The sequence below is a fragment of the Gymnoscopelus microlampas genome (assembly GCF_963454915.1).
Source record: "Gymnoscopelus microlampas genome assembly, chromosome: 13".
In the NCBI taxonomy this organism is placed as follows: domain Eukaryota; kingdom Metazoa; phylum Chordata; class Actinopteri; order Myctophiformes; family Myctophidae; genus Gymnoscopelus; species Gymnoscopelus microlampas.
Genome location: NC_139950.1, coordinates 3,974 through 23,113, shown reverse-complemented (window position 1 = coordinate 23,113; position 19,140 = coordinate 3,974). Strand labels below are relative to the sequence as shown.

Genomic DNA, 19,140 nt, shown 5'->3' with positions numbered 1-19,140 from the left:
ACTCATTATGCAGAATGTTTTCAAATGTATAAAAATCTTTTGAAAATAGCAGATCTATAAGCTTACAATCGCGACACATTGTAAGCTTGTAGATTGGCTATTTTCAAATGGTCAAAATGTATATAGAGCTGAAGTGGTTAATGTATATTTTGTAATAATAATCAAAATCTACAAAGTAGCTAGTAAATAATTGTAGTGGAGTAAAAGTATAATATTTGCTTCTGAGATGTAGTGGAGTAAAAGTGAAAGTACTGAAAATCCGAAATGTTAAATTGTATATCTTTTCTGAGTGGCAAATGTTTCACAACACCCATTCCATGAATTTCACCCCCAAAAGCCTTTTATAAAATATTTTCTTTTGAAAGTGGAGTGGGGCGTCTTTCCCGCGAAAATGACTTCATCCGGCCGGAAAACGTAAACGGAAATACACCGGATTCCTGTTTGTCCAGGAACTACCGCGCTATTAACAAAAAGAAATCTCACACTGTTTTTATGGCATTATAGGATTTGAAGGTGGAAAAATAACAGCAAAAGAAAATACAGATAGTGTAAAACAACTAAAATAACTATTTTTGAAACGCTTCCGCCTTCCGGTGAAAACGAATGGAATTCTGGGTAATGCAGGAATGAACTAAAGACCTGCAATGACGGTAGCGACCAGCAGAGGTTGCTAAAAATTGTTTTTTTTGGACTTGCCTACTACGACTTTAAGTACAGTACTTGAAACCACTGCAAATAACTGCCAAAGTGTCAAAACCAGTCTTCCCAGATTATATGCCTGTGATACTAATGATTAACCCTTTAAAACCCGGGAAAGCATCTGTGTCACTTTAGATTTTAGCATTGGCTATTCAAAAACAGCAGATATACAAATTTCGCAGCAAGCTTGCACATCTGCTATTTTTGAGCATTTTGGAAAATCTCAATAGCACAAATCTACTTCTGGGGGTTCTTGGGACGAACATTTGTTGAATCGGCCTCAGATCTTAAAGGGATATTTCACTTAAAAACATGTGGGTAATTTTTTCGTCTACTCAGGCTTTTGTGAGCCCCGCAGAGTTGCCTGATTGCCTGATTCAGTATTTAGATATTTGATATTCATTTTATCAGACACGCCCCCTTCCTATACAAACCCATTGTAACTTCAAACTCCATGTTAGATTCATCGAAAACACCCGTCCTTGGTTCTGGTGACTGATATTGTCCTTCTAATACGTGAGGGGACCGTGTTTTTTCAATTACTTTTTTCATTTACTTTTAATATTTTTTGGGGAAAATGAAAAAGATTTTATACAATTAAAAAATGATAATACTAAAAATAAAAACAATAAAAAAACACGGCCCCCTCACGTATTAGGAGGGCAGGGACGGGTGTTTTTGAACCAAGGACGGGTGTTTTTGATGAATCTAACATGTTAAAAATGGAGTTTGAAGTTATAATGTTTGTATAGGAAGGGGGCGTGTCTGATAAAACGAATATCAAATATCTAAATACTGAATCAAGCAACTTAAAAACTGGTCTGGTGGGCTCACAAGTGAAATGTCCCTTTAATGGGTTAAGACACAATTGAGCCCTGTTCAGATGAGCAGAACAAATCCTATTCTGTTTTTTCCCGATTTGTGTGTTTTGTTTTTTGATGTTCAGACATCAACGATTCTGTAATCAGCGTTGCCATGTCCGCTCATTATAAGCGGCTTGTTTTCTAAGTTGCTTCTAAATATTGGTAGTTGCAGGTTGCCTTATTATTTAGGCTTGTTTCTAAAGTCTCGTTGCTTATTTGGGCTTCCTTCCTAATGTTTTTTAAATCAGTGGTTCTCAAACTTTTTCATGTCAAGGATTTGTCCACAGACCCGCATTTAAAATATTTTGATTTGTGATTTGATATTTTGACTCTATAGCAATGATTCACAATATAGAGCTATTTAACACCGTTACTGAGCAAACACTTTATAAATGATTACTATCACAATATAGAGCTATTTAACACTGTTACTGAACAAACACTATTGATTACTATCACAATATAGAGCTATTTAACACCGTTACTGAACAAACACTCTATAGCAATGATTATGATCACAATATAGAGCTATTTAACACTGTTACTGAGCAAACCCTATACTGTATCAATGATTACTATCACAATATAGAGTTTACATTGAAAGTGTGGGTTTAGAAGATGAATGGAATGGATGAATGGAAGTCAAATATGCCCAAAAGTTTACAAAAACCAACATCCTCCTATAGGTCTGCTACTGTGTTCTGAAGATGATGATGAGTGTGTGTGTGTATGTGTGTGTGTGTGTGTGTGTGTGTGTGTGTGTGTGTGTGTGTGTGTGTGTGTGTGTGTGTGTGTGTGTGTGTGTGTGTGTGTGTGTGTGTGTGTGTGTGTGTGTGAGTGTGTGTGTGTGTGTGTGTGTGTGTGTGTGTGTGTGTGTGTGTGTGTGTGTGTGTGTGTGTGTGTGTGTGTGTGTGTGTGTGTGTGTGTGTGTGTGTGTGTGTGTGTGTGTGCGTGTGTGTTCAACAGGTCTGTGTTCAGAAGATGAGAGTCGCTTGGTGAAGACTCTGTTCTCGGGCTACAACAAGGTGGTCCGACCCGTGGAGCATTATAAAGACCCCGTGGTTGTTACAGTGGGACTGCAGCTCATACAGCTCATCAGTGTGGTAAGACAGTGTGTGTGTGTGTGTGTGTGTGTGTGTGTGTGTGTGTGTGTGTGTGTGTGTGTGTGTGTGTGTGTGTGTGTGTGTGTGTGTGTGTGTGTGTGTGTGTGTTACATCAATTGACATCAATCATTGCCTCTCAAACCCAGATACATGGCTAATGACGGGTAACGGTCGCCTACCCCAAAAAACAGACATACAAGATACTGTATCGACGCACCGCGTCATGGCGTGTTGACAGCTTATATGTAGATCTGTTCTTTTGAGCACATAAACAATGAGGCAGGGTGCAGTATACACATAATAAGCATGTTGGTCTTGTCACCATTTCATTCATTAATGCTCCAAATAAAACACAGGGAAATCAGGAGATGGAAATGGAGGGTGGCAAAGGAAACTCAGGGGCAAACTGGAGAGGGGGAGAGACACTATGTATGTTGATTATTCATGTATGACACATGTTTGTGAACATACATGTTTATTCATGATGACGTGTATGCTATTGATGTTAATGTTTGTGAACATATACTATGTGCTCTCATCTCCAGGATGAGGTGAACCAGATTGTCACCAGCAACATCCGTCTCAAGCAGGTGAGATTATATCTGAAAACTGAAAACTACATTACAGTCAGACACAACTGATTTATTGTAAAGATTGATTGATTGTTTGTTTGATTGATTGATTGATTGTTTGTTTGATTGATTGATTGATTGATTGATTGATTGGTTGATTGATTGCTTGATTGATTGATTGATTGATTGATTGATTGATTGATCTATCAAGTAGATATACAAGCTGTATATCTGCAATTTTTTGCTACTTTTGGAAAGGGAAGACAGAAATGAAGGACATTTTAGTCTTTTGTCTTTTTTAGTCCTAATTACTTATATGTGGTGTTGAGTGCCAACGCTCATGTGTAGAGATTCTGCACCAATCACAATGCTTTGTTCAAGAAACTGTCTGAAACATTGCTTTATGTATCTTTATACAACGTATATTACATTATGTGTCACTGTGTCACACACACATTGCGATTTAAATATATATGTACAGTCTTTTTTGTATGAACCACAGTCTGATATTGTTGTACTGGGAGCTGACCAGTACAACCACAGTCTGATACTGTTGTGCTGGGAGCTGACCAGTACAACAACAGTCTGATACTGTTGGCCAATGAGCAGCTGAGCTCCACTGGAACAGTTGGGAGTTCAGTGCCTTGCTCAAGGGCACTTTAGCAGTGTTGAGGGAGGGGTGGGTGGTGGCCAGTCACTTCCCCGACCAGATTATTCCTGCCGGTCCCGGGAATCAAACCGGAAACACGTAGGCTCCTCCAACCCAGTGGTTCTCAACTTTTTTGGCTGTGACCCCCACCCCCAAAATAATCATATTTGATCTGGGGTATTAAAAAGGTCTTAAAAGTCCTTAAATTGTCACTTCACCCGCCCCCCCCAGCTCCCTTGGATCCTGACCCACAGGTTGAGAACCACTGCTCTAACCTTTAGGCCCTGTTGATGTAATGTGTGTGGTTTGTCTCTATAGAAATGGTTGGATGTCAACCTGAAATGGAATCCTGATGATTACGGTGGAATCAAGAAGATCAGAGTTCCTTCAACAGACATCTGGAGGCCTGACCTGGTGCTCTATAATAAGTAAACACACACATTTATTTCAATTAAATGTCATTGTAGTGCCAAATAACATTTGTACATATAGAGCAGAGACACCACATTGTCCCATCCTGAACAAGCATTCAGTGGCAACGAAAAACTCCCCCTTAACTTAAATGTCACGGTGATCACCATGGAAACCTGTGGGATGGGAGACACAGAAACACACAACAAAAGACACAACAAGCAACATACACATTAATTCTCACAGACACATACCATAAAAATAAAATAAAAACACCACCACCACAGTAAACACCTTGTTAATCAGGTTGTGATTGGTCATTTCATTTTAAACTCTCATCGTGTACATAATCTCCTTTCCAATTGGCGCCCCCTGGCGGCCCAAACTGTGAAAATGCGCTTTAGATACGTATAGCACTGATCCTCTCTCCTCTCCTCTCCTCTCCTCTCCTCTCCTCTCCTCTCCTCTCCTCTCCTCTCCTCTCCTCTCCTCTCCTCTCCTCTCCTCTCCCCTCCTCTCCTCTCCTCTCCTCTCCCCTCTCCTCTCCTCTCCTCTCCTCTCCTCTCCTCTCCTCTCCTCTCCTCTCTCCCCCTCCCCTCCTCTCCCCCTCTCCTCTCTCCTCCTCAGTGCGGATGGAGACTTTGCCATCATCCATGAGACCAAGGTGTTGTTGGAACATGCAGGGATGATCACCTGGACTCCTCCGGCCATCTTTAAAAGCTACTGTGAGATCATCGTGCTCCACTTCCCCTTTGACCTCCAGAACTGTAGCATGAAGCTGGGAACCTGGACCTACGATGGTCTGCTGGTGGTCATCAACCCTGTGAGTGAAGTGACCATACACTGGGTCCCTATTGTTTTCTTCTCTCCGTTTCTTACAATTTTCCTTTTAATTATTTCCAAAAACAATTAAAAAGAAAGAAATCCCACATTTTCAGAAATAAAGAAGTTTTATAGTAAAAGTAAATAAGTACATTTAATTAAGTACCGTACTGAAGTATTCTAGCTCTACACTACATTTCAGAGGCAAATTATGCACTTTTTACTCTACTAAAATGATTTTAAAACATCAGTTTACTTTGTAGATTTAGATAATTATTACAAAACATACATTAACCACTATTTTATACTTCGTCTCTCTGTATTGGTGTTAAAGAGGGGTATAAAGAACATCAAAGAAGAATTGTAGCCAGCTTATTCACCAGAAGGGCAGAAGGCTATAGAAAGAATATGCTTTATTCACTGCAAACAGTTATTGACGCTTGAACCACATCTGGGTGAACAGATTTTCAACAGGATCCAAAGAATATGTGCACATTCATCCAAAACCTCTGGAAGGCCCCAAAACCAACAAGATCAACAGCAAACAAGCACATTAGCTCCTTTAAGTATCTTTACTAAGCATCAAACACAGAGCAATCTGGGCACCCATTTGGTAAAAAAAGAAAAAGGGGAAAAAAAAGTTATTCCCCTTTGTTTTTGCCTCTGGGGGCACCACCTCCTTTTTTGTGTAGAAACAGGAACTCTTTTGGTTTGGCTTAGTCCACTTCCTCCCGGGTGCTTCTGTCTTTATCAGTGGTTGAAAGTAACTAAGTACTCTACTTAAGCACAATTTTGAGGCATTTGTACGTTACTTGAGTATTTCCAATTTCCAATACTTTTACTTCTACTCCACTACATCTCAGATTCAAATATTGTACTTTTACTCCACTACATTTATATATAACTTAAGTTATACTAGTTACTTTGTAGATTTTGATTATTATTACAAAACCTACATTAACCACTTCAGCTCTGTATACATTTGAAAATAGCCGATCTACAAGCCCACAATGTGTCGTGATGCGACGCAACTCTGTAAGTGGCAGCGGTGGCCTAGTGGTTAGAGGGGCGGCCTTGATACCGGAAGGTCCCTAGTTCGATTCCCCAATTCATCACATCAATCATGAATCACCGCTGAATAGCCCTTGAGCAAGGCTTCCATGCAGGGTCCGGCTGGAAACAAGCTTCGTGCTTAGTCCGACACCCTGGGTAAACAACAAACTTTGCTTTGCTTTGCTTTGTTGATGCTTCTTGTTTTTTTTCTTTTTGCCTTTTCTTTACCTTTCTTTCTTCTTTTCTTACCTGTAACTCTGTAACCTTAACTGCTGTGCTGCCTCTAGGCGACTTAATCCCCCCCCCCCCAGGATAATAAAGGTATCTATCTATCTGTCTCTCCAGGACAGTGACCGGCCGGACCTGTCTAACTTCATGGAGTCAGGGGAGTGGACGCTGAAGGACTACAGGTGTTGGAAGCACTGGGTTTACTACACCTGCTGTCCAGACACACCCTACCTGGACATCACCTACCACTTCCTCATGCTCCGCCTACCGCTCTACTTTATCGTCAACGTCATCATCCCCTGCATGCTGTTCAGCTTCCTGACTGGACTGGTCTTCTACCTGCCTACTGACTCTGGTAAGAACATCTTTACGATAAATGCACAGAATCCCTGTACGTCTGTAATCCACGTTTCTCGAGAACCGATCGACCGGCCGACCAACTTCAAATTCGGCACACACGTCTCAGATGACCCGAGGGAGTGCAGTGCACGGGTCGAGTCGGTCGGACAGCCGGTTGTCCAGAACCACCGATCTGACAGATACGTCCATTGTAAAAAAAAAGGCTCTGGCCGTGGCCCAAATGAGCGAATCGATAGCTACTGTATGGCAACCCCAGCCTAAAGATTGATTTGGCAAATTTCCCACACCTGCCTTTTCATTGTACTTAGTTTGCACTCCAATTTCTCCAAACATTCTCCACAGACGTTTACCATTGCACAAGGACTTCTATATGGGAACAATAGAGTACTGAAGTCCTGACGTCACTCGTTCATCCCCTGGGTCGTGGAAGTAATTTCTCTATGGAGAATAACATTGGGTCATCTTAAAATCGTCTCATATAAGAATTGTCTTTTTTTTTTATCCCACAATTTTGTAACCCCATTTTTTACACCCAGTGCCAATTGTCTAGAATCCTGGGCCAAGGTCAGTTGGCCAGAGCCAGCCTTCTTGTCACCTGACAGGGGAGAGTTTCCCTGGTTGAACATAGCGCGTGGAAGGAACACGTTATTCCAACCAGTTCCTTTCCCCTCCATCAGGCGCCCTGGCTGACCAGGGGCAGGCAGTATAGTGACCAGGATTACTGCATGTTTTTGTGAGGGTACCTACCCTAGGGAACACAGGGAGAACATGCAAACTCCACACAGAAAGGCCCTTTCGCCAACCCCACCTAGGGTATGGGCACTGATGACACGGAGGAGAGAACACGCCCACAGCTTCCCCTGCGGGAATCGAACCCAGGACCTTCTAGCTGTGAGGCGACAGCGCTACCTACTGCGCCACCGTGCCCCTGCATATAAGAATATAAGAATTGTGGTCCAAAAATAAACAAACTGCCCCGACGATATTGTCGGGGAGATGGCTCTGCATCGTTTATGATAGTCAGTCACTCATATTTGATACATTCTATTTCTGGCGAAAACGTAACTAATTCGGCGGAAGTAACATTGGCGTTTTCTCACCGTCAGTTGATGCTTTATATCCATATGAATCAAACCGCCGGGATCATTTGTTTATATTTGGAACACAGTTCTTATTTGATGCGATATAAAAAAAAAAAATCTGAATTCTGAAGTCTAGGGAATTCTGAATGGGGAAGTAAACCCAGGTAGGATGAGTAAATTACGTCAGACTTCGGTGCTCTATAGGGACATATACAGACAACGGGTACTCTGACAACAGGTATTGCATAACAGAGAAGCAAATGGTTTTCTCATTATTTTTGTTCTCCATTATTACGGGGACGTGCATGGGGTTAACATTTGGCAGTTCTGCTTCCAGCCTAAAGTCTCCTCATGTCCAAGACGACATCTTTTTGAAATGTCGACTTAATCCCTCGTTCTTTTTTTTTAAACGGCCACTTATTAAATCATACTGATAGCTTTTCTTTCTTTTTTTATTTATTAAAGGTCGGGTGCAATGGCTTTTTCGGTCATTTTATTTTGAAGTTTCAGTCTGAAATCAGAAGGTCCCATCCCTTCAGGCTATGGGACGCTGGAATCTTAAAATATGTATCTGAAAACATCATAGGTTAGAAATAAGCCACTATTAGCAAACATGCTTAGCTGGCTGTCTTTCTCTCCCTTGTAAACAAACACTAGCCCTGTGGCACACCGCCGCAGTGATTAGTGTGCTAATTAAGTTTAAAAATAGTAATACACCGTCTGGATGTCATCTTGCATGAGATTCAAAACGGAGTAGCTCTGTAATTATTGTTTGAAGGAACGTCCAGCTATGGGAATCAAACAGGTGGATGTAATCAAGATTATTTTATATTCACAAGAGTTGATCTGTCATCACGCGCACGTTTTTGTTTACAGGAAGTAATTAAGATTGGCTTTTTAGGGACTTTTGATATAAAACACTCTCAATTATTTGTATTTTGTTTTTTTTAAAACACTTTTTTTTACATCTATTGTTAGGTATGCCCATATATGATGACCACGCATATGCTCTAAAAGTGTGAACAAATTATTTTTCATTTCACCAGACCTTTAAACACACTCTCTCTCTCTCTCTCTCTCTCTCTCTCTCTCTCTCTCTCTCTCTCTCTCTCTCTCTCTCTCTCCTCTAGGTGAGAAGATGACTCTGTCCATCAGTGTCCTGCTGTCTCTCACTGTGTTCTTATTGGTCATCGTGGAGCTCATCCCGTCCACCTCGTCAGCCGTCCCACTCATCGGGAAGTACATGCTGTTCACCATGGTGTTCGTCATCGCCTCCATCATCATCACCGTCATCGTCATCAACACACATCACCGCTCGCCCAGCACACACACCATGCCTGCATGGGTCCGACAGGTACACACAAACGCGCGCACACACACACACGCACACACGCACACCAGAGCACGTGAGCGGAGCGGAGCGGGTGGAAATGCCGCTCGGCGCTCCAGGGGGCCGGTTTCACGCTCGCTATTCGCTCACGTCAACTCCCCCCGCGCTCCGCTCCCCGTCGCTCCTCGCTCACGTTGATTTGCGCAAATCTCGCTCCACGCTCCGCTCAAACCGGGTCGCTCAACAGTAAAAAAAAGAAAAGAAAAAGAAAGTAGAAATTCTAATGACATCTCGGTGCGCTGTGCACTGCGGATGTCTGTGTGTCTCTGAGTCCGTGCGACCGGGCATGCTCAAACATTCGGTGCGCGGCCCCCGCGAGGGCGGCCTGGAGCGGGAGGCGGTCCTCGCTCTGAGTAGCGCTCCAACCTTTTTATAACCAGCTCCGCGCTCACGTCAAAATCACGTCGCTCCGCTCACCGCTCACATGCTCTGACGCACACGCACACGCACACGCACACGCACACACACACACACACACACACACACACACACACACACACAATGTGTCTCATTCTTTGAGACACAAATACTATTTTTCGTATTTCAGACCGTGGCCAAATCCACCATTACTTATAGTCCAGGCAAACTAGCGTTTCACATCAAAAAAACTGTAACATAATTTATTTCACCATGCATCAGTCCTAGCCTATGAGGTGTCCAGAACACCATACTTAAAAGTCCTAAGAAATCACAGTTGTGGAAATATGTTTAATTGGCATCAATCCCAGATGTCCACTAAAAACGTTCAAGGAAGCTAGCATCATTCTTCGGTGAAAAAGCTCTAGAATCACTGTATGGGGGTGGTCAAATTGTTCTGGAGACATTCTCTGCATATTGCAGTGCAAGGGAGTCCATGTTTTGTTTGTAGTTTTTTGCATGACTGTATCTTTACAGTATATGGCTTTTTGGCAATAATTGTTGGACATCTTGGATTGATGCCGATTAAACATAATTCCGCAACCAGGATTTCTCAGGACTTTTAGTATGGTGACTTCATAGAAATGGTCTTCTGTTACAGATTCTGTTACAATTACTTTGGCTTTTAGGTCCAAAACGGGCTAGTTTGCCTGGACTATTAGCCGGGTCAAACAACAGAACTTTCACCATTGGGATTGTATTACGAAACGTTTTCATTGTTAAATGTTATGCTTTTTTTCTCCGTCCTAGTGCATAACTATGGTTAAGTATTGTAGTGCAGGTAACTGCAACAACCACCACCATCTTGGGAAAGATGAAGACGGGACCGTCAAATATTCAAACAGTTTCCGCCTATAATCAGTAGCCATCAGCTAAATGGACCCGTTAACACAAAAACAATTAAATAAAATTATATGGGGGAAATGGGGGAACTTAATAGGTTGTTTTGGGATATAGTTTGCAATAAAACAGGTGCAAGTATTTACAACATATGAACAACGCAACAGCTGTTGGTAATCAACACCAGCACATCAGCATACATGAAATATTTAAAGATTTGAATTAATGAAATTTAAGTAATACCAGGACTCTATCAGGTAAACAAAAATGTTCAATGTTCAACTAATGGCCATACTTGAGGATTATTAGTCCAGACATCGGCTGACCGTCTTTATGGACAGTGGTGGAAAAAAGCACTCACATTTGTGAGTGAAATGAAAATGTATACAAATATTTTCAAGATCTTCAAGCTCACAATGCGACACATTGTTAGCTTGTATATCTGCTATTTTCAAATGGCCGAAATGTATATAGGGCTGAAGTGGGTAATGTATGTTTTGTAATAATAATCATAATCTACAAAGTAACTAGTATTTAAGTTTTCAAATAATTGTAGTGGAGTAAAAAGTACAATATTTGTTTTTGAGACGTAGTGGAGTAGAAGTAAAAGTATTGACAATATGACATGCTCCAGTAAAGTAAAAAAAAAAAAAACATTGTACTTAAGTACAGTATATAGAGTACATGTAGGCAGCCTACTCAGTTACTTTACTTTTACCACTGTTTATGGACAATCTTAAAGTCCACAAATTGTTTTTGCTTGTGGCATACTTGGCTGAAGGATGCAAATGTAGTTGACTGACATAAAAAAGACATACAAACAAGTAAGACGCGCGAACGCTGGAAGCGAACGCAGCTCGAAAATAACAATAAGAAGAATAGAAAGGAATGAGCAATTACTTGCCATCCGGCCTGAAATATGCACAAATGACATGGAATTCTTAGATATCCCAATAGATGAACTCGTGTAGATGTGTTATTTTTGACTGTCGCTGCTATATTTTTCTCAGAGGAGTGTAATGAGTCACCCAGGGGCACAGGCGAATTTCAGCCACACTGTAGTGCATGCAGGCAATGAGAGCGTGACTCACATGGGGGCAGCCAATGAGAGCGTGAGTGACATGGGGGCGCGGCTGCACACATACTGCACACAGACAGACACACAAGCCGAGCCGAGTGTCATAGTATGCTCCACTTGGTCGGAGGCGCCTCCTTCCGCGCTCGCAATGAAGATAACCACCAAATATCCAAGAAAAAAGCATCGGTTTGCCATCATGGCTGGTGATTGAAATGTCACTGTAGTCAGAAGATTTGCAAAGTTATGCTCTCTCTCTCTCTCTCTCTCTCTCTCTCTCTCTGTCTGTCTGTCTGTCTGTCTGTCTGTCTGTCTGTCTGTCTGTCTGTCTGTCTGTCTGTCTGTCTCTCTCTCTCTATCCTCTCTCTCTCTCTCTCTCTCTCTCTCTCTCTCTCTCTCTCTCTCTCTCTCTCTCTCTCTCTCTCTCTCTCTCTCTCTCTCTCTCTCTCTCTCTCTCTCTCCCTCTCTCTCTTTCTCAGGTCTTCATCAACACCATTCCTAACCTGATGTTCTTTAGCACCATGAAGAGACCCGGTCGGGAGATCCAGGAGAAGATCATGTTCCCTGTGGACCGGGACATCTCTGACATCTCTGGTACACACACACACACACACACACACACACACACACACACACACACACACACACACACACACACACACACACACACACACACACACACACACACACACACACACACACAGGTCTAGCGCAGTAACGGGGATGCGATCTCGGCTAATAACGATAATAAGCCTCTCCAACCTACTTACTTACTTACTGAAAAAAAAATATATATTCAAAGATTTGCACACATTTTCACGATAAAAAAAAAGCAGATCTACAAGCTCCTAGCGCGGCACTCGGTGCCGCGCTATGAGCTTGTAGATCTGCTTTTAATAGCCAAAGAAATCTAAAAATGACACAGATATGTTCTCCGGTCTCAATGGGGTAAAAGCACCTTGCAGAGATATTGTCAAGCTCAGTGGCCTTTGTTGGTGTTCAGGCTCTCTAACAGATTATTAATGTTGTCAACTGTCGGTAGGTAAGCCCCACCCTGCCAGTGTCACCTACCAGTCTGCCATCACCAAGAACCCAGACGTTCGGAACGCCATCGAAGGAGTCAAATACATCGCTGAGACCATGAAGTCTGACGAGGAGTCCAATAATGTAAGACCAAAAAAAAATATTTCATTTAGACACTTCAGCTCAGGAATAACCAATACCATTTATTAACCATTACCATATTATTTCATAATATATAAACATTAAAGCAATATCAACCATTTACTGCAATGATATTGCATTCAGATTTGGTGGTGTGATTCTGCTCATGTGATATTACAGATTACCTGCGCAAGCAGAAGAACAGATCTGAAATCACAAACCCCTCGGAGGAGAGCATAAAATACAGTTATACTGTAACATTGAGCCTTCAATGCATAATTAAACTACCACATATCATAGTACAATCCATAGAACCACAGTACAATGCACATAATCATAGTACAATCCATAGAACCACTGTACAATGCACAGAATCATAGTACAATCCATAGAATCACAGTACAATACACAGAATCATAGTACAATCCATAGAACCACAGTACAGTATAATACACAGAATCATAGTAGGCTACAATCCAATCCATAGAACCACAGTACAATGCACAGAATCATAGTACAATCCATAGAACCACAGTACAATACACAGAATCAACCTATCACAATATGAACTAAATGCCACGGTGAGGAGGCCGGGGAGGTGGAGGGAATTTGAGAACCTACAGCTGTACAACCAGCTTAGACAGCGAAGCACGTAGAATGAACAGAGAACGGAGGCTGCTTAAATGAACCGCTGTGGGAAATGAGGCCATGAGCGAGTTTTCTTGTAGCGAATGAGAATGGCATGCGGTTGAACGCACTGACTTGTGGGAGTACGAATGAATTAGCTTGTTGAATGAGCAAATGAATGGGGGGTGGGGTCCGGGGAGAGTGAACGTAGCATATAAACCTCCTGTCTTCCGTGCCTACAGTACATGAACTATCCCTACACTGAATGCATTGCTGTTGCATTCATTTGTAATGTAAGACCAGTACCAATGCATTGCTGCTGCCAGCAGGAAAAACAAACCAGGATAATGAACAAAAACAAGAGTCAAGTCATGAATTAAAGAAAAATATAATCTCACAACTGTTTTGTTTTTTTTTAATGTTTTAAATCTTAAGTGTGCGTGGGTGTTAAGGCAAAGGTAGACAATTGATATAAAGCAGTGGTGTAAAGTAACTAAGTAACTACAATTATTTGAGAACTTTAGTTACTAGTTACTTTGCAGACATCAATTATTACATTATAAAACATACATTAACCACTTTAGCCCTATTTCATACATATGCGTCACATCGCGACACGTGAGCTTGTAGATCTGCTATTTTCAAACATTTTTGTACTTTTACTTTTGGTACTTTAAGTACATTTTGATCCCCAATACTTTTGTACTTTTACTCAAGTATTTTTTTTACTTTTACTTTCTTGTAACAGAGTTTTCTACATTGCAGTATTGATACTTTTACTTAAGTAAAACATTTGAGTACTTTTTCCACCACTGAAGTTCTCATTATGAATTGTTTCCTCTCTTTCTCTCCCCTCCACAGGCAGCAGAGGAGTGGAAGTTCGTTGCCATGGTGCTGGACCACATCCTGTTGTGTGTGTTCATGGCCGTATGTATCATAGGAACGTTGGCCGTGTTCGCTGGGCGACTGCTGGAGCTGAGCAGACTGTAACACACACACACACACACACACACACACACACACACACACACACACACACACACACACACACACACACACACACACACACACACACACACACACACACACAATGGTTGTGACACTTCCGATCATATTTATTACTTGTTAATGAACACTGCCCTCTAGACTGATTCTACACCCTGCTGCTTTTCAAGAGACTGCTTTGAGTTTTGGGAGATTTTTGGCTCTTTTATTTTATTTTACTTTTTATTTATTTTTCATTCAGAAGATTGACTTTCTATAAGACTCAACCTCACATACTTGGATACATGGTCTGAAATGAATTGTGTCGACATTTTGAATTGCTTTCCAGGTCACCTGCTGCATGTGGAAACCCTGTAGGCCTATGCCCAAAACCGTTCCTCTTTTTTTATTATTACTTGATTATTAAGATAGTGAAAATAGCAGATCTACTAGCACACAACGCGTGTCATCGCGATGCGTTGTGAGCTTGTAGATCTGCTATTTTCACTAATTTTGTGCGACACTCTTGTATGATGGAGTATAGCACATTATTTACAAAAACAACAAAAAAAAACATGAAAATACTGTACAAGGTTTCTATGGCAATGTCTGGACACAAATGACGAGTTGTGCAATGTATTTATTTGTATGTTTATTTTTACGGTGTGGTTTGCAGAGAGTAAAACCACTGGACCGAGTACACAGACCGCCAGTAGGACACAGACGTTTGGTTTTAATTTGTTTTGTACTGTATGTTTTTGAAATGTTTAACTTCAATTTGCATAATGGATGGATGTTAAAAGGGCTGTGGTCATGTTGGAAACTTCCGCCCACATTTGGAGTCTTCATAGATTTGTGATGTCATGGATCAGTGGTTCTCAATGTGCGGTCTGGGGACCCCCAAGGGTCCTGGAGGGGATTCCAAAGGGTCCAGAGCTAAATGGACCCTCAGGTCTGTACCTCAGAGTGTACAAATGGAACCAAATGGACCCCTTACAGATCTGTAACTCTGAGTGTACAAATGGAACCAAATGGACCCCTTACAGGTCTATAACTCTGAGAGTGTACAAATGGAACCAAATGGACCCTTACAGGTCTATAAATCTGAACGTGTACAAATGGAACCAAATGGATGTATATTTCATTTGTATAGTTCAATTTCATATTATTTCATTTCCATACAAATCCTTGAAATTGAAAAGTTAGAGAAGCAGTATTGACTGACGTCACAAGCTGGAGTCTGGATACATGAAGTTTGAGATCCACAATGGATCATTTAGGATCCACTCCGGATCTACTCCGATCCCATGTCAATCTTGAGAGCTACATGATTCCATTTTTTGTATTCAGATATGATAGAGTGAAAGGTGTGTCTGCACACAGCTAGATTGTCCATGGATTGTCAAATGTTCTATAATAATAATAATAATAATAATAATCAACGTGGTTGCATTGTTGAAACTCTTGATAATCAAGTCTTGTCCTGTATTTAAGCTTTATTTTTTGTTTTTTATCATTCACCTTATTTTAATATTGGGTTGAAATGAACATTTCTCATGTTTAAAGGATCAATAGGCAACATGTTTTTTAAAGGATCAATAGGCAACATGTTTATGAAAACAAATTATAAAAATAAAATGCATTCTAATTAAATTGTAATCAATTACGGACCATAAATGTTTACATTCTACTGATATGTTTCAAGTCAACGATGTTGATTCATTTGGCTTGCAGCTGTGTTTACATTTTGGTGTAATTGAGTATAGTGCACCATCTAGTGGCTGAATGTTGTATTGATTCTTTAATGTTTAGTGCTTTGAGGGAGATTTGATTGTTTTTCTACCCTTGCTACTCTGTTCACTTTTAACCCTCTAATCTCTGTTGTGGGGATTGATTCAGTTGTGTAAAGTTGTGTATATCAGTTGTGTATATTGTATTTTATTTTATTTTTCCTCAGTTTATGGCAGGTTGGCTTTAAAGCTACAGGCGTAGATATCACACATTGGGAGCCTATGAAGTTCAGTTCACTCAGTGGTGGAACTGGTGGAACTAAGTACATTTACTTAAGTACTTAAGTACAATTTTGAGGTATTTGTACTTAAGTTGAGTATTTCCAATACTTTTACTTCTACTCCACTACATCTCAGATCCAAATATTGTATTTTTTACTCCACTACAATTATTTGAAAACTTACTAGTTACTTTGTAGATTTTGATTATTATTACATAACCTACATTAACCACTTCAGCTCTGTATACATTTGGGCCTTTTGAAAATAGCTGATCTACAAGCCCACAAAAGGTTGCGATGCGACGCATTGTGAGCTTATAGATCTGCTATTTTCTAAATATTTGTATACATTTGAAAACTTGAAATGGGACATTCTGCATAATAGTAGTAGTACTTTTACTTTTGGTACTTTAAGAACATTTTGACACCAATAGCCTACTTTTGTACTTTTACTCAAGTCATTTTTTAATTGTGGACTTTTTCTTGTAACAGAGTATTTCTACATTGCAGTATTGATACTTTTACTTAAGTAAAGCAATTGAGTACTTTTTCCACCACTGAGTTCTACGTCACCACATCGCAATCGTCGCATGACAGTTAATTAGATTCACAATTGACAATGTTTGGTTGAGCGCTCATTTGCATAGTAACATAAAACATTTGACTGCAGAGTCTTAAAAGAGCTTCACCTATTTCACCAATGCTCATTATAAGATGACACCATTTCTGTCTACTCACTCTGTCTCTCATTGGTGAACGGCGGACAGTTCAGAAACCTGCCTACCAGTGACATCATCGCTAGGCAGGTTTGGTCATTTGAAACAAGATTTAAACTGTTTTTTTTTTTTTTTATTAACACAAGAACCCATATTTCTCAAACCATGAATAATATTAATAATAATTATTATGGGTATTTATTTATTTACTGCTGCATTGTTGCTGCTAAAAGCAACTTGATTTATTTTGCAGCCAGTAATCCCTTGGGACAACACAACAATATGTGTAATTAAATAAATGTTTTCAAATACTCTTACGATTTTGAGGTACTTTTACTTTCCTTGGTATTTCCGTTTTTCTATATTTTATACTTCTACTCCACTACATCTCTGAGGCAAATATTGTACTTTTTACTCCACTGCAATTATTTGACAGCGTTAGTTACAAGTTCCTTCGTAGATTTAGATTGCTATTACAGAACATACATTAACCACTTACTGTTCATTTGAAAATAGCCAATCTACAAGTGACGCATTGTGAGCTTGTAGATCTGCAATTTCTTTTAAAAGTTTGAGAAATGTTTAGAAAAAATGAAAAGAATTGTGGAATGGGCCATTCATGATGAGTACTTTTATTTGGTACTTAGTAGGTATATTTTGATGCCAACACTTTTGTACTTTTACTCAAGTAACATTTTGAATACCCAACTTTTATTTCTACATTGTGTATTGGTACTTTTATTTGTAATAGAGTATTTCTACATTGTGGAATACTTTTACTAAAGTATACGGAACATTGACTGTTATTTCAATGAAATGCCATTAGTAGGGGCGGTTAGTGACACGATAGTTCCTTTGTGATACAAGCGCCAAATTTTCCACAAAGTTTGAAGAACCTTTGTGGAAAATGTGGCGCTTGTATCAGTTTGTTCACACTGGTGAAAAACCTTACCACTGTCAACAGTGTGACAAGGGTTTCAATGAGTTAGGTAACCTGAGGAGACACCAGCATATCCACACTGGAGAAAAAACCTTACCACTTTAACTCTTTCACTGTTCACTCTTTCACTGTTCTAAGTTAGAACAAGAGAACTGAGTAAGGAAATATTTGGACTCGCTCCTTCCAGGATGGCGGAGTATCGTCAAAGCTGCTTCTATGGACTGTGATAAAGAGTTGTAGGTTCTGCAGGGGCTTGCAAATGTGTCTTTATACTCTCTCTGTCTTCGTATGTTCTCTATCTCTTTCTCTCAGCACTCTTCGTCGGGACATATATTGGTCTCAGTTGGGATGAAGTGTAAAGTATAATAGTGTAAAGTGTAAAGTCTAAAGTATCTTTATCTTTTGGTCTCAACGAGCAGAGGTTCGAGTCTGGGATGATGAGGACGTCTGCAGTAGCTTAACACTTTATACAGGCTGAGCAGAGCTCTGCTCTTACCTCACTCACAACACAAACCGTTGCCATGCACGCCTTAACAACACCCATGTGTGCAAGCCACTACACCTCCATATTTGGGCAAGACTGATATAATCAATATGACATCATCACCATGACGGCAGAGATCAACATGAAAGAAATGCCGTTATTAGACTCTTTTGTTGTGTATTTACCGTTAATAATGATATTATATTACTGTTCAAAAGATACAAGACAAATAATACTAACGGTCTAACCTGTAAAGGAAGAAGAACTAAGTGAGACACAGCAGGTCACAACACACCCCCTCAACCATCTCATACACAACTGGCTGAACGCCTGAAACCAGCCAATCACAGTACTGGAGTTTATATTCTGAATGTCCATTTTGGTATAGTCCTTTGGACATCCATTAACCAGACAATGAATTTCACTGGCTAGTGTTGTCTGTCGTCCTACACGGGTGCATTTCTCCTTTCCGACATGTCGCCTTTCCGACGTTGTTGACGAACCCTATACCTAACCCTAACCCTAACCCTAACCGCACGCGGAAGCCACTAGTCGGAGTGGTGAGATGTCGGAATGGAGAGTGAACACCGTCCTACACATGATGCCTCTATTTTCAAAAGAGTTTTATACATTTGAATACTTGAAATAGG

At 40.5% G+C, this 19,140-nt stretch overlaps 1 protein-coding gene across 1 annotated transcript; it reads left to right on the top strand.

The window, feature by feature from the left end:
* Positions 1 to 2,518: 2,518 nt before the first annotated feature.
* On the top strand, positions 2,519 to 14,357 carry LOC311058106 (acetylcholine receptor subunit alpha; the record flags this gene model as incomplete). Its single annotated transcript, XM_084075412.1, has 9 exons — positions 2,519 to 2,665; positions 3,211 to 3,255; positions 4,205 to 4,314; positions 4,925 to 5,120; positions 6,518 to 6,755; positions 8,973 to 9,196; positions 12,044 to 12,158; positions 12,607 to 12,731; positions 14,217 to 14,357. Coding segments are annotated over 9 exons (1,329 nt in total), but the record flags the coding sequence as incomplete, so codon positions are not given.
* Between the last annotated feature and the right edge of the window lie 4,783 nt (positions 14,358 to 19,140).